At 48.5% G+C, this 25,281-nt stretch overlaps 1 protein-coding gene across 1 annotated transcript in view; it reads right to left on the bottom strand.

Moving 5' to 3' along the window:
- LOC146009778 (alpha-2-macroglobulin-like protein 1) overlaps positions 1–25,281 on the bottom strand; it is a 79,759-nt gene that overhangs the window by 12,264 nt on the left and 42,214 nt on the right. The window contains exons 14-30 of the mRNA XM_083150238.1: positions 24,331–24,479; positions 23,898–24,047; positions 22,560–22,718; positions 20,839–20,923; positions 15,272–15,389; positions 13,724–13,949; positions 13,449–13,575; positions 12,382–12,503; positions 10,150–10,201; positions 9,835–9,924; positions 8,196–8,372; positions 7,007–7,088; positions 6,139–6,295; positions 2,149–2,223; positions 1,738–1,900; positions 778–980; positions 476–691 (exon numbers count right to left, since the gene is read on the bottom strand). Of these exons, the coding sequence (XP_083006364.1) occupies positions 476–691; positions 778–980; positions 1,738–1,900; positions 2,149–2,223; positions 6,139–6,295; positions 7,007–7,088; positions 8,196–8,372; positions 9,835–9,924; positions 10,150–10,201; positions 12,382–12,503; positions 13,449–13,575; positions 13,724–13,949; positions 15,272–15,389; positions 20,839–20,923; positions 22,560–22,718; positions 23,898–24,047; positions 24,331–24,479 (2,351 nt within the window). The remainder of the gene's footprint in view (positions 1–475; positions 692–777; positions 981–1,737; positions 1,901–2,148; positions 2,224–6,138; positions 6,296–7,006; positions 7,089–8,195; positions 8,373–9,834; positions 9,925–10,149; positions 10,202–12,381; positions 12,504–13,448; positions 13,576–13,723; positions 13,950–15,271; positions 15,390–20,838; positions 20,924–22,559; positions 22,719–23,897; positions 24,048–24,330; positions 24,480–25,281) is intronic.

Genomic DNA, 25,281 nt, shown 5'->3' with positions numbered 1-25,281 from the left:
GTGTGAGGGGTTAAGTTGTCTCGATGAGATGGGGGGTGCTGGTGATGGTAGCAGCAACGTCAAAGGATCGGGGGAATTTTTTTAACAAAAATATACCCCGACGGGGCTGCAGAGAGCCAACACAGAAGCAGGGATTTCTCGCAAAACAATGGGGAGTGGCAAGAAATTCATTATCATTTAGACTGGCAGCCATCTTACCAGAGACCAATTCAAAAGAGAGACTTGACCAAGGTTCTTTCTCTAGACCAGGCATTCCCAACCATGGTCCTCACGGCACAACCAGTGCGGGATTTAATGACATCAAGGCTTCAGCACAGATTGGTAACTCAAAATAACTGAGGTACTAATGAAGTTGCCTGTGCTCCAGCATGGCTATCACTAAAACCTGGACTGTTAGTCCGCCTTGAGGACCGGGGTTGGGAATGTCTGCTCTACACCATAAAGAAATGCTGAGAGGGAGCATATAGAGATATACCTGGATGTACACACATCCCGACCCTGTAATGAGCAGGTCGTATTGCCCAGGAATGTTTGGCAACTTGGCTGTCTGGAGAACAATCCGGTTGGTTGTATCCACCGTGAACTCTTTAACAGACGCTTGTCCGGTTGAGACTTTCACTAAGACGCTGGCTTCGGGGACAAAGGTGATTCTGTTATATTTGGCAAGAGCTTGAATGGCCACAACGGTGTCCTGAGATGGGAAGATAGAAACACAAGATTAAACCGGGCATAGGGCAAATACCTGTTATCTTTTTCTGAAGATGCCACCTCCGGTACCTGCGTGGACGAGAATCCCCCGTTGGAGTTCTGCTGTTTGATCAGCCAGGTGACAATCTTAGAGGCGGTTAGAATCTCCCCGGTGGTTACTGACGGGCCGGTGATCAAAGCCAACAGAACGTAAGAGGATAACTCAACTGCGGCAGATACTTGGTTATATCCCGTAGATGACTGAAGATTGTACTCCCAGTACAGGTCACCCCCTGGCAGAGAAAGCGGGTTAAGGGGTTCTCAGAAGATTTAGTATTTTGATATCATCCATTACTGTTCTCTAACTGGAAGTGCTTACCCATTGTATTGACAATTGTTTATTATAAGCAATTTGCAAGGAGTCATAAATATCTAAAAATGATCCCATAGATTTACATCTGCGCACTCGGCCTATGCATAAACTAATTGTTTGTGCCTGTACACAGAGAGCCGACTGAATGTATGCAAATCACTACGCATTTTAAAAGAGGTGTGGTCACATAATGCTGGGGGTGTGGCTAGAGTTGGTGTGGCTAGAGCTGGTGCACCTCTAGCTCCTCCCCCCGTTGCCTAAATAGACTTTGAATTCCACTGGGAAAATGGGGGGGCATGTATTTCCGATTTTTCCACCAGGATAACGTGCAGGGATTCACGACCAGTTGCACCTGTGATATCACACACAATTACCGATGTTCAGTACACATGCATGAGCGGATGGGTCCTGCGACATCGGAAGCAGGAATGCAGCAGTCTGTCTCTCTGAATCAGGCATGGCCAAACTGTGGTCTTCCAGCTGTCGTGAAACTACACATCCCAGCATGCCTTGCTATAGTTTTAGCATTACCTAAAAGCAAAACTGTGGCAAGGCATGATGGGATTTGTAGTTTCACAACAGCTGGAGGGCTATAGTTTGGACATCTGTCCATAACTGGGAACAAGAAAGTGATTGGTTCGTTACGGTATCCCACCCTTCCCTCAGTCTAATATTACCGGAGGAGACAGCCAATGGGATCAGTTTCTGCAAAAGCATCTGCCGGGTAACCATGTCATTGGCCAGTGCGAAGGTGTACGCCAGGAGAGCCATGGTATACGGGTTCACGGATCCATTCACTTTATCTCCCAAACAGGAGAGGGCCAGACTGAGCAAAGGGTCCTGGTAGGTACAAATATATATATTTCAAATCTAGAGCCTTGGATATAATCAAACAAAGAATGAAAAAAATATATATACGTAAATGTGGGCATAAAAGTAATATAAAACCAGGTACAATAAACTAAAATCTTCATAGATAAAGGTCCTTTTCATAGACTTTCAAACATATGTTTTTGAATGAATTTTTGTCCATTACATAATAAATGACAGATCGTGAGCAAATCTTTGGGAGTTTGCAACGCACTCACATTTCCGGGTATACCACGTTCAAGTAGCGCAACAGTGATGTATGAATCCAGGGATAGGTCATCCTCTACTCCACCCTGGGAAAAGAACACAAGTGGGCATTACTGTAAATCTGCTCTCGTCCGGGTTAGATGTCCCCGTGGCGCTCAGTTGGAATTGTTGTGTACTGTAGCAATAAACTGGTTTCAGAACCGGCGATCGATTATCGATACACTGTGCATGCATACGACCTGTAGCACGCATGCTCAAGGTGATTGACAGGAATTAGGCTTCTTCGGGCGGAAACCGTCTGTTTAGTGGGAGTGTTATGGCCTTTTAGATCTACAGTGTCTATAAGTCTACAATCAAAAGGTTGTCAACTAATGGTCAACAGGGTCAAAAGGTTGACATGTTGAAAAGGTTGACATGAAAAAGGGTCGACATCAGTTTTTCATGTTTTTTTTTTGTGTCTATGCCAACATAGGTCGGCATGGACATCATATCAGTGTACTGCGTCCTCTCGTGTGACTGACTTTGGGCACGGCGCCTCACTGTGCTCGGCACACTATTGCTATCTAACTCTATGACCCACGTGGATGGTAAAGTATGAAGTCAGACTTTTACAAAAAATCATGAAAAACTCATGTCGAACTATGTTGACCTTAAACTAATGATGACCTTTTTCATGTTGACCTTTGGACTGTCGACATTTTGATTGTCTATGTAGACACTGTGGGGGAAATTGACTAAGAATATGAAAAATCGTATTCATATTCTTAATATGAATAAATACGAATGAATACGACTGGTGTAGTCGTATTTTCATTCGTATTCCGGAGGATAATTTACTAATCAGCTGTATTTCACTGATTCGTATTATCCGATGGCGTACTGATTCGTATTTTTGCTGATACAAATTCATATTTTTAAATGAGTAGGGGTTCCCCGGTATTTTAAGAACCAGGCCCAGGCCCAACCAGCCAGCAGGGTAATGCCACAGCCGAGGGGAAACTTTTTAAGCCAGTCCCCACGGCCAAAGCATTCATCCCTACCGACCAGTCAGCCTGGCCAGGGGGCAAGGGGTCCTGGGGGAGTTGGGTACCCCCCCAACGAAGTGGTCCCCCCTCCAGAACTTACCTGCCAAAGCTGAAGCCTGGTGCTGTCCCCGGTACCCCTGGGCTGTGGTTATCGGGCTGATTAAAGGTGTAAATACAGAGAAAACCATTGGGTTTTGCTGTGGAACTATGAGTCCCAGCAAGCCTGGAACGCATACTGGGACATGGAGAACAACAAGTCCCAGCATGCTGCCCATTAATGGGCTTGCTGGCATTCTTAGTTCCACAGCAAAACCAATAGTTAAATAAAAGCACACTGACACATAAAAATAAAGCTTTATTACATACATAGCCCATACATACTAATACTTACCTATCTTAAGCCCGTAGGTAGGTCCCCGGGTCCGGTGTCCTGATGCTCCAGGGTCCTGAAGTCCTGGGCCTCCTGGTTCCGGTGTCCTGGGGCCAGGGGTCCGGTGTCCTGGGGCCAGGGGTCCGGTCTCCTGGGGGCCGGTGTCCTGGGGCCAGTGTCCTGGGGCCAGGGGGCCGGTGTCCAGGGGTCCGGCTCCGGTGTCCAGGGGTCCGGCTCCGGTGTCCAGGGGTCCGGCTCCGGTGTCCAGGGGTCCGGCTCCGGTGTCCAGGGGTCCGGCTCCGGTGTCCAGGGGTCCGGCTCCGGTGTCCAGGGGTCCGGCTCCGGTGTCCAGGGGTCCGGCTCCGGTGTCCAGGGGTCCGGCTCCGGTGTCCAGGGGTCCGGCTCCGGTGTCCAGGGGTCCGGCTCCGGTGTCCAGGGGTCCGGCTCCGGTGTCCGCCGAAATTCATAGGGGTAGTCTCCTCCGGCGTAGATCAGGTTGTCTTCGTTCCATGTAGGCTCCCCGGCACGTGGCAAAATAACAAACTGCTCACGTGAACCATGTCGGACTGAGCAGGAGCCGCACGCTGTCTTTGTTTACATCATGCGACTCTGCCCCCCGAATAGCGATATTGGCCGGCTTGCGGCACCTAATGGCCAATCAGGAGCTTCTAAGCCGCAAGCTGGCCAATAGCGCTATTCGGGGGGCGGAGCTACACAATGTAAACAAAGACATTGTGCGGCTCCTGCTCAGTCCGGCATGGTTCGCATGAGCGGTTTGTTATTTTGCCAAGTCTCCCCCCGGCTGTGGCATTACCCTGCTGGCTGGTTGGGCCTCGGGCTGGTTCTTAAAATACGGGTGACCCCATTTCATCCGGCCCTGGGGCTGGTTTTAAAAAATCAGCGGAGCTCTACTCAAAATTTAACCTGATTTTTTAACACCAGCCTAGGCTCTTTGAGCCTGGTGCTGGTTATAGCCATGGGGGGGACCCCACGCCATTTAAAAAAAAAATTTTTTTTTTTACACTGAAGCCTGCACGGATCTGAGTGATCCGTGCAGGCTAAAGCCAATTACGCCAGGAAATTGAAGTCTATTTTCCTGGCGTATTTGTCCGGCCATTATCGGCAGTTTGCCAATAATTAGCGGCCGTATTTTAATACAGCTGCTTAGTAAATTAGGAATCACCATTCTTTTGATTCGTGATTCCTATTCGTATTTCCCGATGGCGTATACATTTGTATTTGTAAATACAAATGCGAAGGTGCCATCAATACGAATAGGAATATGTATATTTTTGGCATAGTAAATGCCAAAAATACGAATACGCCTAAAATATTCATATTTTACTATGCAAATACGAATTTTTGGGGTGTATTTGCCTTAGTAAATTTCTCCCAGTAGAAGTGGAAGTGCTAATAAAAACGCAGGCATGCCTAAGAAAACATTAGGAGTGTCCGGGAAAACGCTGGGAGTGTCCGGCTGAGCGGTGGGGAGGGTGTGTGCCAGGCGGGATTTGCCTTTTTCCATCGCACCGCAGAGTAAGTCCAGGGATAGTCGGCGCCTGCGACTGGGATTTCACTCTAGCAATGTGGTGGCTTAATTGAACATTGGCTGCTGCCGTGCAATCCGGTCTGAATAAGGCCCATTATCATATTTAATAATTTCAAGTATATTATTTATCTGATATTCAGTAATAGTGCTGCCGTATGCTCTAGCTACAGAATGAAACATCCCAGGCACATATAGGGCACGATTCAGACCTGACCGCTGCTGAGCGAACTAAACAGCGGCCAGAGATCGGGTAGACGCCGCCCCACTATTGTGAAATTCCGACTTACGCGTGAATGTGTACTCTGTGCAAAATGATATGTACGGCTAGCAAAGACCGAGCGAAAATGTCCAAATCCATATGTAAGACGCTCACCATCGAGTCATCGCAAGCTAGGAGTAACCAGAGAGGCAGCAGCTGAAATCAGCCAAATCCAGGCAGGAGCTATTCTTGGCACTCCAGCTGAATGGCCGGTTACAGCCCCCAGAGGCCTACTTTCTACCAATCACATTGTGAATACCGTGCGTATAGAAATAGATACAGGATTTCATCGCAGGATGGCTTCACCCGTGTCTACTGTGAACTGTGCACATGTGCAGTGTATAGATTTATGCCTCCCAACTGTCCCGATTACAACAGGACAGTCCCGCTATTTGGAGACTGTCCCGCTGGCCCTCCCGCAGGTGGCAATGTCCGGTTAGCTGGTGGGGGGAGGGGCCGGGGGGCAGGAGATCACCGCTGCATGTCTTCAGTACAGTAGAGAGGGAGGGAGGGCAGGGAGGGGGCCAAGGGCTGCCTCTTTGCTAGGAGAGTGCTGGACATGCCATCTAAAATTATAAAAATGGAGGTTGCAGCCACGCCCCCAATAACAAAGACCCCACCCATTTTCAAGTTAGTCCTGCCCCCTTCAGTGCGGCAGGTCCCAATTTTAATATTACCACAGTTGGGAGGTCTGCAATAATTGGCCGCCGTGCTCATTCGCAGCTGTGTGATTAGGTACTGAATCGGGCACTTTTAGCGGTCTCTGGATGCCATGCTCTGAGCCTTCAGCGCTGTTACCTTCATGAGCGTGTGATACAGCTTTCCACTGTTAGCGAAACAGCCGTCAGTCTGCTGTTGGGCGCTAAGCCACGCCACGGCCTGCTGCAGGACATTGTCATCAATAAATATGTAGTTCTTTGCCTGGTAGAAAATCTTCATCACGAATGCAGTCAGCCTGGGGACAAGGAGAGTTCCATAGGTAGCGTAGAAAAGTGGATACAGCTTGTTTATTAATTGGAGTATGAGAGGGTTGGGGAGTGTGCCAAGATACAAAGGCGACACCAAGAGCAAAGGATGGAGAGGAGGTGGCCCTCCACCTATGCTGCTTGCTGGCGTAAGCCTTGGATTCTCTGAGAGTGAGGACCTATTCTGTAGGGAACTAAGGGTGCGATTCGGGATCACACGCAGCGATCCAAATTTGACCGCTGCCCCGATGGTTGGGGTTTGCGTATTTTCAAACCCCAACTTCGAACGGCCGCAGCGGGGAGATAGGGACGGGGGCAGACGGGGCGGTGGCGCTGCTGCGCCATGGGAACGCCGAGAAATTCATGGGCATCCCCTTGGAATCGCTTGGCGTTCCCATGCAAATACATGTGGGACAAGGTGTGCCGGGACCAGGCGACCATCAAATGTTTTCTCCTGCAATGGCGGCATGCGAGGTGACATGTCTTCATTACACATTCCCTCACATGGTTGCGAGGGAATACAGCGGTGGGGGGGATGTTTTTTGGGGGCGGGACGGGCACTCTGGGACACGGTGAGCTGCGATCTTCACAGCTTACCAAGACAACCAGAATGAAGCCCTAAACCACAATCAATAGGTAGTAGTAGGAATAATATGGAGAGAGAGCGATAGAGGGAGTAGGGTGCGGGTAGGTTATCTCACCAAGTGCTCCCTACACCATCCGAATCTCCGAAGGCGCTGTACGACCCATCAGAGAGCTTGTAGGAGAGCTCCCGCTGATACCCTGGTGACACACAGTGTGTTCAGTGTTAAACAACAACTACCATTTAATACCACAAATATCACAATGTGTCCTCAGTAATACAGCTGGAGGGACATGTTCGGTAATTACAATATGCCGGTCAAATATGTAACAAAACTGTTCTGTTATCTCATTGTCAGTTTCCTCCCCCTTGCAATAACGGCTTTGCATTATATAAATTAGCTCCAGATTGTAACTAAGATCGAGCCAGGGCCGCAACAAGGGTGGTGCGCAGTGTTCCACTGCACAATGGGATGGGGGTCGCTGTTGGTGGCACTCGTCAATAATCTGTTCTAATTTATTTTCCTTATATTCTTGTCACCTCCTCGAGGCCTGGCATCTCCTGACTAACTCAATGAGTAGGGTGTATGACTGGAATGGCAGCATATTGAAGCGTGCTATGTACTAAAGGGTACTGAATTAAAAAAAAAAGAGATCTCAAGTAAAGTGCATGAATGTGGTATAAATTATTAAGCACCCAAGTTTAAAAAAACAGATACAATACAAATGCGGAAATTTTATTGACAGAACCTACTGTATGTTGTCAGCGGTAGGGGGGGGGGGGGTCGGTTTTACATTATAAATAACTCATGCAATGCCTTCTAATTTGTGCAGTGTTTGCAGGTACATGAAGCGATGGCGGTGGGACTTGCAGCTCGGTAAGAGGTGTTGGTGGCATGTCAGCGTATAGTGGCACCGCTGGTATTGTATGAGGCACTGTCTGGGACACAGTCTCTCTAATACCACTTTCAGACTGCAAATGCCGGGTTGCACCTGGGATTATGACACAGGTCCGTCCCAGGAGCGACCCGGCATTTGCGGCCTGAAAGCTCCGCATTCAACTCGGTTTATTGCCAGGTCGGCTTATTGCCAGCTATTATCACACTGAGGCGCGACTGGCATTCACAATATCTGAGGAGCTCGGAGAGGAAACGCATCTGGCCGATGCAGGGGGTGGGCTGGGCTACAGATCCCTAGGCCCTGCCCACAAATGCTGCCATTCGCAGGTCCATGGTAGGGGCGGGGCTAAATTACATTAAGCCCCACCCCTCCGCATGGCATCACCGTTCCATGTTAGGTACATCTCACCGCTCCGCAGGTAGTCTAAGGCCTTGTCCTTTAATGCCTGGCCCAGCTGGCTTGTGGACGTTAGATAATCCAGCACAGATACGATGGGAGCCATGGTCAACATGTTCTGCTCTCCGCAGCCGTACGGCATGGTGATCAGCTGATCCAGGTTTTGCAATGTTGAGCCCAAAATGTCACCTGCAACAAGGATACACACGGACAACAGAAACATTGTTACCTTCAATGGACACAACAGACAAATAACTGGCATTATTGTCACTGTTCTGTAATAGAGCTATTGTTATTCGATAACACATCCCTCGCCTGCGTCCGCTAGCGGGAGAAATCATCCGATGGTCGATCACCATCGAATGATTTCTCCTGCCTTCGGTAATAAACATCAGTCTCAACTGACTTTTATTACTGATCGCGGAAGACGAGGCGGGAACTGACGTCATGCGACAACAGCCAACCAAATATATTGCAGCTATTATCTACTAGAGGTGCTAGATAAGTGGAACCTGATATGCAGCACTCTATAAGCCCGCCCCCTGCCCCCAGACACCCATTGGCTAGTTTCACAGGAGTCTGGGGGCGGGCTTATAAAAGAAAGACAGGACGAGCGATATGTCCATGGCGCAGTGTAGGGATGGCCATCGTTGTCTTTGCCATCGATCGATGGCAAAAGTGCAACTGGACATCGATAGTGTATAAATATTCAATGGATGACCATCGATGTTTTTGTATATCGATGGTCATCTATTTTCTGTGATTGAGTGGCCTGTGGGCCAATCAAAATGCGGGGGCCGGGCTTCGCAGGTGTCGGGGGCGGAGCTATGCTCCGTTTCCCGGCACTTTAGGGAAAAAGCAAAAACAAAACTATTCGTTTAGGCTTTACATTGATGGTGGGAATCCATCTGGTTCTCCCCCATCGATGGCAAAACTATCCGTCATCGGCCATAAAACATCGATGATTTCTAATCATCGATTGTCGACGGCCATCTCTAGCGCAGTGGCAGCTCAGTGGAACACGGCGCTGCTGATCCCCGGGGTAAGATGGGCAGCACTTATATTACATATAGATGTCCCTCTCCACAACTGGCTTCACAGATAGAAGCCAGGGGTCTTCCGGTGATGTGCAAATGGGGGGGGGGCAGTTGCGATATGTCACACACAGCAACTGCAATACAAACATGGCCCCCGTGTGACTGTCAGCGGGCTACCGGTATTGTGTGAGCAGTGCCCAAGGATTCTAGGGGCCCACTCCAATGGGAAAGATGGCACTGCTCCAGGGAGCTGCTGCTGCAGCGGGTGGCGGGCAGCGGGGGCTGGTGGCGCTATTTGCCGGGCAGGATTGGTCGGACTCTCAGCCGATCAGCATCCGGACAGTCTTTTCAAAATCAGCAGCGCTTCCCACCTGGCAAATAGCGCTACAAACTGCCAGCCCCAGCTGCCCGATCCGCCCATAATCACCGCTGCCTAAATGACGCTGCGGCAAATAGGTGTGTGTGTGTGGATGATGAGTGTGTGGTGTGATGAGGTGTGTGTGTGTGTGGATGAGGGGTCCCCAAATTCTTTTGCCCAGGGGCCCACTCCCCCCCCCCCCCCCCCCAAAAAAAAACAACATTTTGACCATGTCAGCCATATGTATATGTCTTACCCATCACAGAGATATAGGCGCTTTCGGATTGATTCACCCACGCGACCGTAATAACCACTGAGAAATTTCTTTCGATAGTTCTATTGGGAGCTAGAAATAGAGAAAGGCGTTATTTGGTTATTCCATCTCCGCCATGGTCTAACTCGGGGATTGTTGTCCTATTTTAGCTCTCTCGGAACACCAAACAGGATATTTAAATTGGCAAGGCTCACCATCAGTTCCCCACAGGGAAAAACACACATAGACTTGTGCCCACAGGAAAAAAAAAACCTTCCCTCCCCTCCCTGCCCACTCTGACAATGAATCATATTTTACCTTTCAGACAATAGAACATATTCTCTGTGTTCTCCTTGCTGATACCCCCAGGCTGGGGAAAAAAGATAAGAGATGTTGGGTTAGAAGACTTGTAGTATTTTTATACATGTAGGAGCCAGATAACAGCTTAGGAGCTAGATTGTCATCCGCAACCAAAAAATAGTGCTTCCAATAAACAGTATGCCACACCACAGTACTTCCAATACATAGTATGCCATACCACAGTGCCCCCATTACAAAGTATGCCACACCACAGTACTTCCAATATATAGAATGCAACACCAAAGTGCTCCCAATGCATATCATGGTACACCACTGTGCCACCAATACATAGCAAGCCACACCACAGTACTTCCAATAAATAGTATACCATACCACAGTGCCCCCAATACATAGTATGCCACAACACTGTGCCACCAATACATAGCAAGCCACACCACAGTACTTCCAATACATAGTATGCCATACTGCAGTGCCCCCAATACATAGTGTGCCACCAATAGATAGCAAGCCCCACCACAGTACTTCCAATATATAGAATGCCACAACACAGTGCCCCGATACATATTATACCACACCAAAGTACTTCCAATACATAGAATGCAACACCACAGTGCCCCCAATACATAGAATGGTACATAACCAGCCCTGGGCTCACAGAACCGATCCTGGTTTTGAGCCAGGACCAGAGGCTGCTGCTGATTGGCTGGGGGACGGACAATCCCCCAGTTTGGGGGTGGAGCCGTAAATGTAAACAAACACAGCTTCTCCCTTCAAGATGGTCCGGGTTATTTTAACCCCGGGAAGCCTACCTTGGATATGCCTGATGCCTCGGTAAGTATAATTTCCTTCCACCAAGTACCCACTTGGATTTCTACTGGAGAAGAGGACAGGCCAACGTTGGAATCCATAGGTAAGTATTTTATAAATTATTGTAGTATGTATTACCACTGCTCTGAGAGTGACAGGTGGTCTCCTAACTGACCTCCACCCAACTGCTCTCCCCCCCCCCCCTCCTGGGACACTGCTGCTCGCTATTGGGACAGCGGGACACGTTCAGAAAGCAGACGGCGGATTGCTGAGGCCCTATTTGCAGATTCGAAAGAACCGTATCGATACCTGAAAACATTACACCCACCATAACCATTGTTAATACTGTAAAATGTAATTAGTACAATGTGTGTTGGAGAAAGAAGTGTAGGTACTCTTTACCTAGAAGGGCGCCCACGATTTTGATCGTGGGCATCGTTAGGGAAAAAAAATTGCGTCGGTCGCATCGGATGCGACCAAAAAATGGCATGCGATGCGACCGCCGCGATGACCGCGATTTCCCATAGGGAACAATGTTAAATGTCCCAATTGACCCGATTTTCCTGTTCAATGTCCCAATTGACCCGATTTTTTCTGTTCAATGTCCCAATTGACCCGATTTTCCTGTTCAATGTCCCAATTGACCCGATTTTCCATAGGGAACAATGTTAAATGGCCCACAGAGGCCAAATAGCCACCCTGAAGTGTGAAATGGGCCCCCCAATTGTTAACGCCACCCCACGATCAACGTCAACCCGAAGCGTGGCGAGCGCAGCGAGGGGCGGCGGTACGCGTCCTACGACCTTTTCATACCCCCATTATCCACGTCGGCGTGGAGTTGAGAATAAAAAGTGTGGCGAGCGCAGCGAGCCACCTAGCCCGAAGCGTGGCGAGCGCAGCGAGCCCCGCGAGGGGACGCGGACAGCTGTGAAGCCCGCGAGGGGACGCGTATACCTGTGAAGGTGTCCGCGTCCGCTCGCCACGCTTCGGGCTCGGTGGCTCGCCACACTTTCTATTCTCAACTCCACGCCGACGTGGATAGTGGGGGTATGAAAAGGTCGTAGGACGCGTACCGCTGCGCTCGCCACGCTTCGGGTTCACGTTGATCATGGGGTGGCGTTAACAATTGTGGGGGCCATTTCACACTTCAGGGTGCCTATTTGGCCTCTTGGGGCCATTTAACATTGTTCCCTATGGAAAATCGGGTCAATTGGGACATTGAACAGGAAAATCGGGTCAATTGGGACATTTAACATTGTTCCCTATGGGAAATCGCGGTCATCACGTCGGTCGCATCGCATGCGATTTTTTAGTACATGCGATGCCCGCGATGGCCGCGATGGCCGCGATGGGCGTCCTTCTAGGTAAAGAGTACCGAAGTGTAAGTGTGACAGTGATCAGCAGACAGCAATTACAACTTACTTTCACTAAAAGGTGTCTTTGCAATATGTCTGTCTTTCCACTAGGGGGCACATAGGGTTTGCTTCCTCCGCAGGTAGAAGTGCTGCTCACTGCTTCGGCTGTAACAGTGATGTTCACCAAACCTGCGGCATAGACATAACACAGGTCATACTGTAGGTCACTAAACAAAACCACTCACCTGTCTAAAGGGCTCTACACACGGAGAGATTTGTGCCAGAGATTTATTATGGGAGATTCAGCATGAGAGACTTCACATCTCTCACGGAAAGTGTTTAGGCGAATTCAGGGGAATAAAAAAAAGTATTCAAATTTAAATTTAACTGAACTTCAATTAATTGACTTGGTTGTATTTGTATTTATATTTGTATGTACTAAAATAACAGTCGCTGTGAGCAGGCCGCTCACGCGTCCCAGTTTTAATGGAGTCCCTCTCCGCCGGCGTTCGCCAGAGGGGAGGTTCTGGCGGGCTCTGGGACTGAACGAGAGGGGCTACTTCTGTACAAAGGCCAGGCCCTGGCCTTTGAACAGATGTAGCCCCTCTCGTTCAGACCCGGCGCCCGCCAGAACCTCCCCTCTGGTGAGTGCCAGCGGAGAGGGACTCCATTAAAACTAATCTTCGACAACAGCGCAGTGTGTCCCTGCCCGTCTCCGCTTCAGGGAGACAGGCAGGGTTGCGGGGTGGGGGTTGGGGCGAGGAAAGCTCCGTTGCCACGGGGTGTGCAAGCGCCCCCTGGTGGGAGCTGGCGGCATCTGTAACTGATGTTTTGAGGATCACTCACAGCAAGGTTGGCACTCAAAGGATTAATGGTATAATTTTGTTCATCTGTCTGCCGTCGAGGGTATATGATAATATAATATCTCTGCAAAGTATAGTAATCATCATCAATAGACAAACTAGAAAATGATCTCTCCGGCATACCTGCTAATTCTGTCTATGAAGATATTGTGTTTCATAAATAGAAATGAGGTCAGTTTAGCATCAACAGTAGACTTTAAAGGGCGTACCCCCCCACACCCCCTCCCCCCCCCCCCCCCCCCCCCAAAAAAATGGATTAAAAAATATTTACCAGTTTCTTGGGCTGTGATATCCCAACTGAAGGTAACTGCCTGGTTGGAACAGACACACTTGGAATTCGAACAGTCTTTGCACGATTTCACGGTGAATTGTGAACTTGGGAGTAGTGTTACCTGGACCTGGATGACAGAGGAGGTCAATTGGTTAACCCAAGGAAAGTTTACAAAAAATATATACCAAAGGCTTCAAACATCAATGGGCGATCAGAACATGGCAGTGAAAACATCATCTGAATATTTCGGTTTGAAAATAGGTGTTGATAATCACCATCAAACACTGTGAGAGATAATTGAAGACTAAGGCGTTAAGAGTGAAGGCCTCCCCTTGGACGACGGAGTAGGGTAGGGCAAGATCGACAAAGAAGGACTTGAAGACCGTCAGAGATACTTGCGGAGAGAGGCCAAAACCAAGGTTCCCAATGCAGAAAATTCCAGCATTAAACTGTGTGATGGTGTCTGGGACGGTCACAGGGATGGTGGATTGACCAGTTTTCCTAGAGGAGACATTGAAGTAGAGGATACTAATACAATAAAATAATCATAATCACTGCAAAAAAAAACATGCTCCCGGTCGCAAACAGATCCAAACACTCGAACCAAATGATTATATTATTCCTGTATTATGGGGTTTGCGCAAGAGGGTGCGCTGTGCATTAACTGCTACTTTGGCCTAGTGGCAAGCTCTGCCGAATTTCAGATGTGAGAATTAACAATGCGTATTTGCCTATTTCCAGGTGATTCTGATTAGTTCTCTTTGCCTGTGAAATTGGCGATTCCGCGTGTTGTGTGAGTGTCGAGGGTCATGTTGCCAGAGTTTTACCGTATTCTAAGTTGTGGCTATGCCGACTGTATGCCTATTTCAGCCAAATGTCTTGCATCTAGAAGGAGTTGGCGGAAGTTCTGAAAGTGATGACAGGTGACTTAGCGGAGGGTAAAAGTGGGGGAAGTGCAGCAGCAAAGGCCGGCATTTGCAATCCATCCACATTGCAATCCATCCACATTCCAAATACCATCAAATTCGGAACTTGACTCGTGACCAAGTCACTGATTTTTAGCTCTTTTAAAAATACAAATATAGCACAACAGGCCCGATTCTGGGTCATACTCGTGTGTCGGAATACAAGTTATAGCAAGCTGTATGAGGATTGTAGCTAACTTACTGACTCTTTTTCCTATATCAAAGAGAATTTGAATTGGACAAATCCTAGCGGTTCCTCGTCCATCCCAACAGGGTGTACAAATGGAGAAAACCATTGCAAGCAGTGCCGCCGATTGTGTCCTATCCTGGAGGATTCTAGATTCTATACTCTAGAAAGTGCTAGATAAATGATAGGTAGAATCTGATTGGCTTCTATGGACAACATCTCTCACTTCTAAAACCACATACACCTTCCACCTCATTACATCTTATTTTATTTTACCTTACCTTGATTTTTCCATATTATTATATCTATGCACACAGCATCTATTCACGGAGGAACAATCAGCTCCTAACTGTCATCACTGGGATTGGCTGGTAACAGAAATCTCTGTCTGGGTCCATTAGCGTCAACAGTGGAGGAAGGTGCTAATTACCAGGACCCAGGCCTGATGTAAGGGCCCAATGGGGACCCCATCCACATGGTGCAATGTGCTGAGCTGCAGTGTGATTAGAAAGATGCTTAAAGTACTATTTTTGTCTTTATTTTACTCTAAAGATGTATGGCCACGCCTCCCATGAATAGGCCACACCCCTTGGAAAGTATCTAGCTCTCTACTGCCTGCCCTGGGTATCATTCCAGCAAGCAGACATTATAGCGTCCTTGATTCTACTTACCCTATGGGGATTAGACCCCAGAGCCAAGTGTCCGGGAAGAACTTTCTGACTACACCATCGCCGGCTGATTCAGCTGGGGCATTGTCCACCTTTAATAATACTGCCTCTGGCAAAGCTTCTAAAAAAAACCAATAAAACTGTTGTAAAACTTGACTGAGCAACATTTTTTGGTACTTGTTTCCTAGCACGGCCACAATCGTGGGGATCGTGTACCTTTAAGTTAAGGTACACGATCCCCACGATGGACCCGATTTCCTTTGAAATCAGGTCCATTTTTCCGGCACAGATACAAAATCGGGGGAATCGCGTCGGTCGGGACCATTAACATTGGTCCCGACGCGACCGACTAGATGCCCCCAATTTTGCCATAGGCTTCAATGTTAAAATATTTTTTAACATTGAAATCGTGAGCATCGCGTCGGGCTTGTGCCATGACGCGATGCCCCCGATTTTGACACAGGCTTCAATGTTAAAATATTTTTTAACATTGAAATCGTGAGCATCGCGTCGGTCTTGTGCCATTATAATGGCACAAGATGAGATGGACTTGATCAAGTCCATCTCACATTGAAAAAAATGTGGAAAATGTGAAATGGGCCAATATGACCCATTTCACATTATATATGGCCCCGTCGTCACCCCACGATAGACGCCAACCCGAAGCGTGGCGAGCGCAGCGAGCCCGCGAGGGGCGGCGGTGCGCGTCCTCCGACCTTTTCATTCCCCTACTATCCACGTCGGCGTGGAGATGAGAATATATAGTGTGGCGAGCGCAGCGAGCCACCGAGCCCGAAGCGTGGCGAGCCCCGCGAGGGGACACGTATACCTGTGAAGTTATACGCGTGCGCTCGCCACGCTTCGGGCTCGGTGGCTCGCTGCGCTCGCCACACTATATATTCTCAACTCCACGCCGACGTGGATAGTAGTGGAATAAAAAAGGTCGGAGGACATGCACCGCCGCCCCTCGCGGGCTCGCTGCGCTCGCCACGCTTCAGGTTGGCGTCTATCGTGGGGTGGGGTTTACGTAGTAAAATTTGGGGGTCTAGGGAATATTTTACATTGAATCCAATGTAAAATTGGGTCCCAGGGACCCGATTTACATTTGATTCAATCAAAAAATCGGGTCAGTCGCGTCGATCGCATCGCATGCGACCAAATCGCATGCGATGCGATCAACGCGATTTTTCCGACACGACCACCCATTTTTTTTAAATCACATGACTTTAGATCCTTTGGGGGAAATTTACCAAGAATCCAAATACGATATTTCGTATTCGTTTTCTTAATACGAATGAATACGACTGCATGCGGCCTGCTAAAGCCAAATACGACAAGAAAATAAAGTGTATTTTCCTGCCGTATTTGGCCGGCAATTCGTGGCCGTTTTACGCCAAATAGCGTCCGTATTTTCAATATGGCCGCTTAGTAAATCAGGAATCACCATTCTTTTGAATGGTGATTCCTGTCGTATTCTTTCGCTGGTGTATTCATTCGTATTTGTAAATACAAATACGAAATTTGAGGAAGAATTACTTCACAGAAAGAGATTTTGCACTGAAATGCATCAGAATGCATTGAAATGTGTATTAAACTTGTGAAATGCCTTCACAGCTATACGCGTCCCCTCGCGGGCTTCACAGGTATCCGCTGTGCTCGCCACGCTTCGGGCTCGGTGGCTCGCTGCGCTCGCCACACTTTCTATTCTCAACTCCACGCCGACGTGGATAGTGGGGGTATGAAAAGGTCGTAGGACGCGTACCGCCGCCCCTCGCAGGCTCGCTGCGCTCCCCACGCTTCGGGTTGACGTTGATAGTGGGGGTGGTGCACTATGAAAAATGGCATTTGGGGGCATTTCACAAGTTTAATACACATTTAAATGCATTTTGATGCATTTCAGTGCAAAATCGGGTGCCATCGCATTGCATCGGATGCCATCGTATGGCATCCGATGCGATCGCATATGATTTTTGAGCAAAAATGCTCAAAAATCGGTAAAAATCGTATCGCATCGTATGCCATCGTATGCCACTACATATGGCATACGATGCCATACGATGGGAGCCGTGATACTCCACAAGTACCGGTAGAGGCAAATACAGTAGTACAATGTAAACATGCTTGGGATAGGCATATTGATATCCTTACAAAAAAATAAGGATCAAATATGGTTTGAGGTAACATGTTTAAAAAAGGGGCAGACTAGATGGGCCAAGTGGTTCTTATCTGCCGTCAAATTCTATGTTTCTAATACGAAAATTCGTATTTTTGGCATAGTAAATGCCAAAAATACGAATACGCCCCCAAAAAATTGTAATTTCCTATGAAAATACAAATTTTTTATACGAATTCATCTTAGTAAATTTCCCCCTTTGTGAGCACCCATCAGTAACTGTACCATCTCAGTATAAAGGCTACACATTCCCAGTGCACCAGTGAAGTACGGTGAGGTCATTGCCTGAGGAGGAACTGGCTAGTATCACATCTGCCTCACCTCTGCTCTCTCCCTGACAGTCTCTGTATTCCCAAATCACATCTGCCTCACCTCTGCTCTCTCCCTGACAGTCTCTGTATTCCCAAATCACATCTGCCTCACCTCTGCTCTCTCCCTGACAGTCTCTGTATTCCCAAATCACATCTGCCTCACCTCTGCTCTCTCCCTGACAGTCAGTGTATTCCCAAATCACATCTGCCTCACCTCTGCTCTCTCCCTGACAGTCAGTGTATTCCCAGTTCACAACCGCCACACCCCTGCTCTCTCTCTCCCTGACACACCCTGTATTCCCAGCTAACAGCCATCCCACTCCTGCTCTCTCCCTGACAGTCACTGTATTCCCAGCTCACAGCAGCCTCACCCCTGCTCTCTCTCTCTCTCTCTCTCTCTCTCTCTCCCTGACAGTCTCTGTATTTTCAGCTCACAGCTGTCTCACCCCTGCTCTCTCCCTGACAGTCAGTGTATTCCCAGTTCACAACCGCCACACCCCTGCTCTCTCTCTCCCTGACACACCCTGTATTCCCAGCTCACAGCCATCCCACTCCTGCTCTCTCCCTGACAGTCACTGTATTCCCAGCTCACAGCAGCCTCACCCCTGCTCTCTCTCTCTCTCCCTGACAGTCTCTGTATTTTCAGCTCACAGCTGTCTCACCCCTTCTCTATCCCTGACATTCCCTGTATTCCCAGCTCACAGCTGTCTCACCCCTTCTCTCTCCCTGACATTCCCTGTACTCCCAGCTCTTAGCTGCCGAACGTCTGCTCTCTCCCTCATACTCCCTGTATTCCAAACTCATAGTTGCCTCACCCCTGCTCTCTCCCTGACAGTCCCTGTATTCCCAGCTCCCAGCTGCCACACATTTGCTCTCTTCCAGAGACTCCCTGTAATCTAAACTCATAGATGCCTCACCCCTGCTCTCTCCCTGACAGTCCCTGTATTTCCAGCTCACAGCTACCTCACCCCTGCACTCTCCCTGACAGTCCCTGTATTCCCAACTCATAGCTGCCTCACCCTGCTCTCTCCCTGACACTCCCTGTATTCCCAACTCATTGCTGCCTCACTCCTGCTCTCTCCCTGACAGTTCCTGTATTCCCAGCTCACAGCTGCTTCACCTCAGTTCTCTCCCTGACAGTCAGTGTATTCTCAGCTCACAGCTGCCTCACCTCTGCTCTCTCACTGGCAATCCCTGTATTCCCACCTCATAGCTGCCTCCCTCCTGCTCTCTCACTGGCAATCCCTGTATTCCCACCTGACAGCTGCCTCACCCATGCTCTCTCCCTGACACTGCCTGTATTCCCACCTCATAGCTGCCTCCCTCCTGCTCTCTCCCTGACACTGCCTGTATTCCCAACTCATAGCTGCCTCCCTCCTGCTCTCTCCCTGACACTGCCTGTATTCCCAACTCATAGCTGCCTCCCTCCTGCTCTCTCCCTGACACTGCCTGTATTCCCAACTCATAGCTGCCTCCCTCTTGCTCTCTCCCTGACACTGCCTGTATTCCCAACTCATAGCTGCCTCCCTCCTGCTCTCTCCCTGACACTGCCTGTATTCCCAGCTCACAGCTGCCTTACCTCTGCTTTCCCACTGACAGTTCCTGTATTCCCAACTCATTGCTGCCTCACCCATGCTCTCTCACTGGCAATCCCTGTATTCCCACGTCATAGCTGCCTCCCTCCTGCTCTCTCACTGGCAATCCCTGTATTCCCACCTCATAGCTGCCTCTCTCCTGCTCGCTCCCTGACACTGCCTGTATTCCCAACTCATAGCTGCCTCCCTCCTGCTCTCTCCCTGACACTGCCTGTATTCCCAACTCATAGCTGCCTCCCTCCTGCTCTCTCCCTGACACTGCCTGTATTCCCAGCTCACAGCTGCCTCACCCATGCTCTCTCCCTGGCAATCCCTGTATTCCCACCTCATAGCTGCCTCCCTCCTGCTCTCTCCCTGACACTGCCTGTATTCCCAACTCATAGCTGCCTCCCTCCTGCTCTCTCCCTGACACTGCCTGTATTCCCAGCTCATAGCTGCCTCCCTCCTGCTCTCTCCCTGACACTGCCTGTATTCCCAACTCATAGCTGCCTCCCTCCTGCTCTCTCCCTGACACTGCCTGTATTCCCAGCTCACAGCTGCCTTACCTCTGCTTTCCCACTGACAGCTCCTGTATTCCCAACTCATAGCTGCCTCCCTCCTGCTCTCTCCCTGACACTGCCTGTATTTCCAACTCACAGCTGCCTCACCCATGCTCTCTCCCTGGCAATCCCTGTATTCCCACCTCATAGCTGCCTCCCTCCTGCTCTCTCCCTGACACTGCCTGTATTCCCACCTCATAGCTGCCTCCCTCCTGCTCTCTCCCTGACACTGCCTGCATTCCCAGCTCACAGCTGCCTTACCTCTGCTCTCCCTGACACTGCCTGTATTCCCAGCTCACAGCTGCCTTACCTCTGCTTTCCCATTGACAGTTCCTGTATTCCCAACTCATTGCTGCCTCACTCCTGCTCTCTCCCTGACAGGGAAAATGCAGGCATGCCCAGGCATTTAAGGGGAAGGTGTGTGATGTCCACTAGGGCCCCGAACAGCCTGTTTCTATTGCAGCCAATAGTGAGCGGCTGGTAAATGGATTTTCAGCTACAGATTGAGCCGCTCTCATCGCGCAGTCCGCCAAGCACCATCCCCCACCAGAATGGGGCACACACGTGGAGATGCGCACGCGCCCCATTCTCGGTAATGGACAAATGGACATGTGAGCGTCCATGTCCCCTGCCGCAAGATCGCCATCCACCAGAAACCTGTCCCTAACACTAACCCACCCCCCATGCTGCCCAAATCCCCATGCTAGCATGCGAGGGGACGCTCAGCATTTTTATGGGAAAGCCCATAATACACTGGGTGTTCCCCTGCTGCCACCCCTTGTCTGCCCCTTTCCCTCCCCCCTCCTCGAGCTAACGGAAAGCCATTCGCCCCCAAACATCGGGAATGGGGCAGAGTCTTCTCCAAACATTTGCCAACCCTTTATGGTCTATTACACTCTAGAGCCCCCCATGACGCCCACATTCCCAGAAAAGGTCTGCGAAAATCTCTCACCGCCAACCAAATATAGAGGACAAATGACCGGGTCGGGCAATGGCTTCACTATCTGGGCATTGGTCAGGACCTTCACTCCGATCTCCTGTTTAGTGGACATGAGAGACAGCATAACGACATGAGAGACAGCGTAACGACATGAGAGACAGCATAACGACATGAGAGACAGCATAACGACATGAGAGACAGCATAACGACATGAGAGACAGCATAACGACATGAGAGACAGCATAACGACATGAGAGACAGCATAACGACATGAGAGACAGCATAACGACATGAGAGACAGCATAACGACATGAGACAGCATAACGACATGAGAGACAGCATAACGACATGAGAGACAGCATAACGACATGAGAGACAGCATAACGACATGAGAGACAGCATAACGACATGAGAGACAGCATAACGACATGAGAGACAGCATAACGACATGAGAGACAGCATAACGACATAAGAGACAGCGTAACGACATGAGAGACAGCGTAACGACATGAGAGACAGCATAACGACATAAGAGACAGCGTAACGACATGAGAGACAGCGTAACGACATGAGACAGCATAACGACATGAGAGGCAGCATAACGACATGAGACAGCATAACGACATGAGAGACAGCATAACGACATGAGAGACAGCATAACGACATGAGAGACAGCATAACGACATGAGAGACAGCATAACGACATGAGAGACAGCATAACGACATGAGAGACAGCATAACGACATGAGAGACAGCATAACGACATAAGAGACAGCATAACGACATGAGAGACAGCATAACGACATGAGAGACAGCATAACGACATGAGACAGCATAACGACATGAGAGACAGCATAACGACATGAGAGACAGCATAACGACATGAGAGACAGCATAACGACATGAGAGACAGCATAACGACATGAGACAGCATAACGACATAAGAGACAGCATAACGACATGAGAGACAGCATAACGACATGAGAGACAGCATAACGACATGAGAGACAGCATAACGACATAAGAGACAGCATAGCGACATGAGAGACAGCGTAACGACATGAGAGACAGCGTAACGACATGAGAGACAGCGTAACGACATGAGAGACAGCATAACAACATGAGAGACAGCATAACGACATGAGACAGCATAACGACATGAGAGACAGCATAACGACATGAGAGACAGCATAACGACATAAGAGACAGCGTAGCGACATGAGAGACAGCGTAACGACATGAGAGACAGCGTAACGACATAAGAGACAGCATAACGACATGAGAGACAGCATAACGACATGAGAGACAGCGTAACGACATGAGAGACAGCGTAACGACATGAGAGACAGCGTAACGACATGAGAGACAGCGTAACGACATGAGAGACAGCGTAACGACATGAGAGACAGCGTAACGACATGAGAGACAGCGTAACGACATGAGAGACAGCGTAACGACATGAGAGACAGCGTAACGACATGAGAGACAGCGTAACGACATGAGAGACAGCGTAACGACATGAGAGACAGCATAACGACATGAGAGACAGCATAACGACATGAGAGACAGCATAACGACATGAGAGACAGCATAACGACATGAGAGACAGCATAACGACATGAGATACAGCATAACGACATGAAACTTAGACAGAAAACTGTACAAAACTAGAAGCCATTCAGGCCATCGAGAAACGAGGGGGACATAATAAAAAGATGGTGACTGGGACATACCTTGAATAAGCTGAACACATCCACAAAGTCGTTCTGAAACGGGATGTTATTTAGTACAGACATTTTAAAAATAATAGGCCCCCAACAGGGGCTTTGTAGCCCCTCCTGCACGCTGTCCGGATAGCCACCTCTTGTAGAGTATGGGAACAATCCAAACACCTGGAAAAATGATGGAAGGCATCAACAACATTTTGCTTAAACTCCTGCCCACCATTACAATCCATGGTCAATGTCCTACTTGCAATGGGCAATATCATAGTTTTGTCTTGTCCCCTGATGTTATGACGGTTTGCCCATTCTACCGATGTGATCACGATTTGCCCATTACACTGATGTTAGTAAGATTGCTCATTCCACTGATGTTATGATTTGCCCATTCCACTGATGTTATGATTTGCCCATTCCACTGATGCTATCACAATTTGCTCATTCCAATACTGTTATTACAATTTGCCCTTTGCACCGATGTTAGAACTATTTGCCCAATACACTGATGTTATTATGATTTGCCCATTACACCAATGTTTGCCCATTAAAATTATGTTATCACAATTTGCCCATAATACCAATGTTAATCACAATTTGCCCAGTGCACCGATGTTACAATGCCACTGATGTTATCATGATTTACCTGTTCCTCTGATGTTATTTCGATTTGCCCATTACACTGATGTTATCACAATTTGCCCATTCCAATTATGTTTTTATGATTTGCCCTTTACACCAATGTTATTATGATTTGCCCATTACACCAATGTTATCACAATTTGCCCATTACATCAATGTTATCATGATTTGCCCATTGCACCAATGTTATCACAATTTGCCCATTGCACCGATGTTACATCAGTTTGACCATTCCACCGATGTTATTTACCCGGTCCACTGATGTTATCATGGTTTAACCATCCTACTGATGTCATCACAATTTGCCCATTTCACTAATGTTACTGTATCTCAATTTGCCCATTACACTGATGTTACTGGATCTCGATTTGCCCATTACACTGATGTTACCACAGTTTTCCCATCCTACAGTACTGATGTCAACACGATTTGCCCGTTACACTGATGTTATCTCGATTTGCCCATTACACTGATGTTATCTCGATTTGCCCGTTACACTGATGTTATCTCGATTTGCCTGTTACACTGATGTTATCTCGATTTGCCCGTTACACTGATGTTATCTCGATTTGCCCGTTACACTGATGTTATCTCGATTTGCCCATTACACTGAGGTTACCACGTAAGACATGTACACATACTGTAGTTCAAATCATTTTCACATTATTAGACCAGATCTACAGTCTCCTTCCATAACAAATCTCTACTCACACTTTCTTTAGTCAACTCTTTATCCTCATAGGAGATCTGGACGCTCTTATCCACAGCACGGAGGGCACACATAGACCCCTGCGAGGATTCCATGTTTAGGTTAAGCTGATCTTTAGGACTAGCGTCTGAGCGTGAAAATTTCAGCGCAGCCTAAGGAGAGGAGAATGTGCTTTCAGTGAATGAGCAGGATTCTTCTCCTGGTAGTCACAATCTCCATCCTGGACTATGAGAACAACTTATGAAACGCTCTTCTCGCAATACTGGAAGGTAAGTCTACATGAACCTCTACATTACAGCTCTGTATACTGCATCAAAATGATGCGGTATATAGTGATATACAACAGTAGAACTTCACAATAGACCCTTAATATACAGCATATAGATCACACGCGCGTTTCGCATTCTCACACTCTCGTTGCCATTAAGGTCTTACCTTGTTCGGAAAACACATTTCCACATTGAAGAGCAGTCTGTCTGATGCCACTCTCCCTTCCTTCAGCAGGAAAAACCCCAGCATCTTGGGAGCAGGTCCAAACTCAGTCATGAATGTAATCGGGACTATTAGTACTCCACGTAAGTCTGCTGTAGAGGGTGGAGGGGGATAGAGGTATTACGTGATAACCGCATGTAATGCAACCATTATAAAAACGACTCACCCACAAGGCCTGACACCACACATAGGGAACAATGCCATTTTGGGCAGAGCACCATCACCTTAATACTAGAGAAGTGTGGGTTCTGTTTCTAGAGAACCAACCCTCCCCCCCCCCCCCCCCCCCCTTTACCTGATCTAAGGCAATCTCATGGACGGCCAGCTCCTTCGTGCCATTTTCTGAATCCAGAACAAGGCCAAACGTCATCATCTCGCTGTCAGATTGTCATGAAACCCAGACCCTGTATAAATCCTGGTGATCTGCACCATTTTCATTCTGGCTGTGATTTCAGACAGCAGCGATGGGCAGCTATGGGGGACTACTAAGGGGGATTACTATGGAGGAATACTATGGGGGACTATTCGGGGGTAGCGGTGGGCGGTTGGCAGGGAGAGGGGAGACAGACTCACATCCAACATAAGACTGAGCTGCACATGCTCAGCGTGTAGCCAGATCTATGGTGGTGGGGAGCCAGTGCTTGTTAGCTGGATTTAAACTTCTCTTGATGGTGATTGGCTCTCTTTCTCCCTTCTCTCCTCCCCTCTATCTCTTTCTCTGACACAATCTCTCTCTCCCTGACAGTTTCTTTCTTTCTCTCTTTTTGACAATCTAACTCAATGACTATGTCTCTCTCTCCCTGACACTCCCTCTCTATAGGGGGCTTTCAAATTTTGCTATGGGGTCCACAAAGTTTTAGTTATGCCCCTGGTCCACCATTTTGGGCCCCACCC

This window comes from Crinia signifera, chromosome 6 (genome assembly GCF_055691185.1).
Source record: "Crinia signifera chromosome 6, ASM5569118v1, whole genome shotgun sequence".
Lineage (NCBI taxonomy): Eukaryota > Metazoa > Chordata > Amphibia > Anura > Myobatrachidae > Crinia > Crinia signifera.
This window is presented reverse-complemented; position numbering and strand designations above follow the sequence as displayed.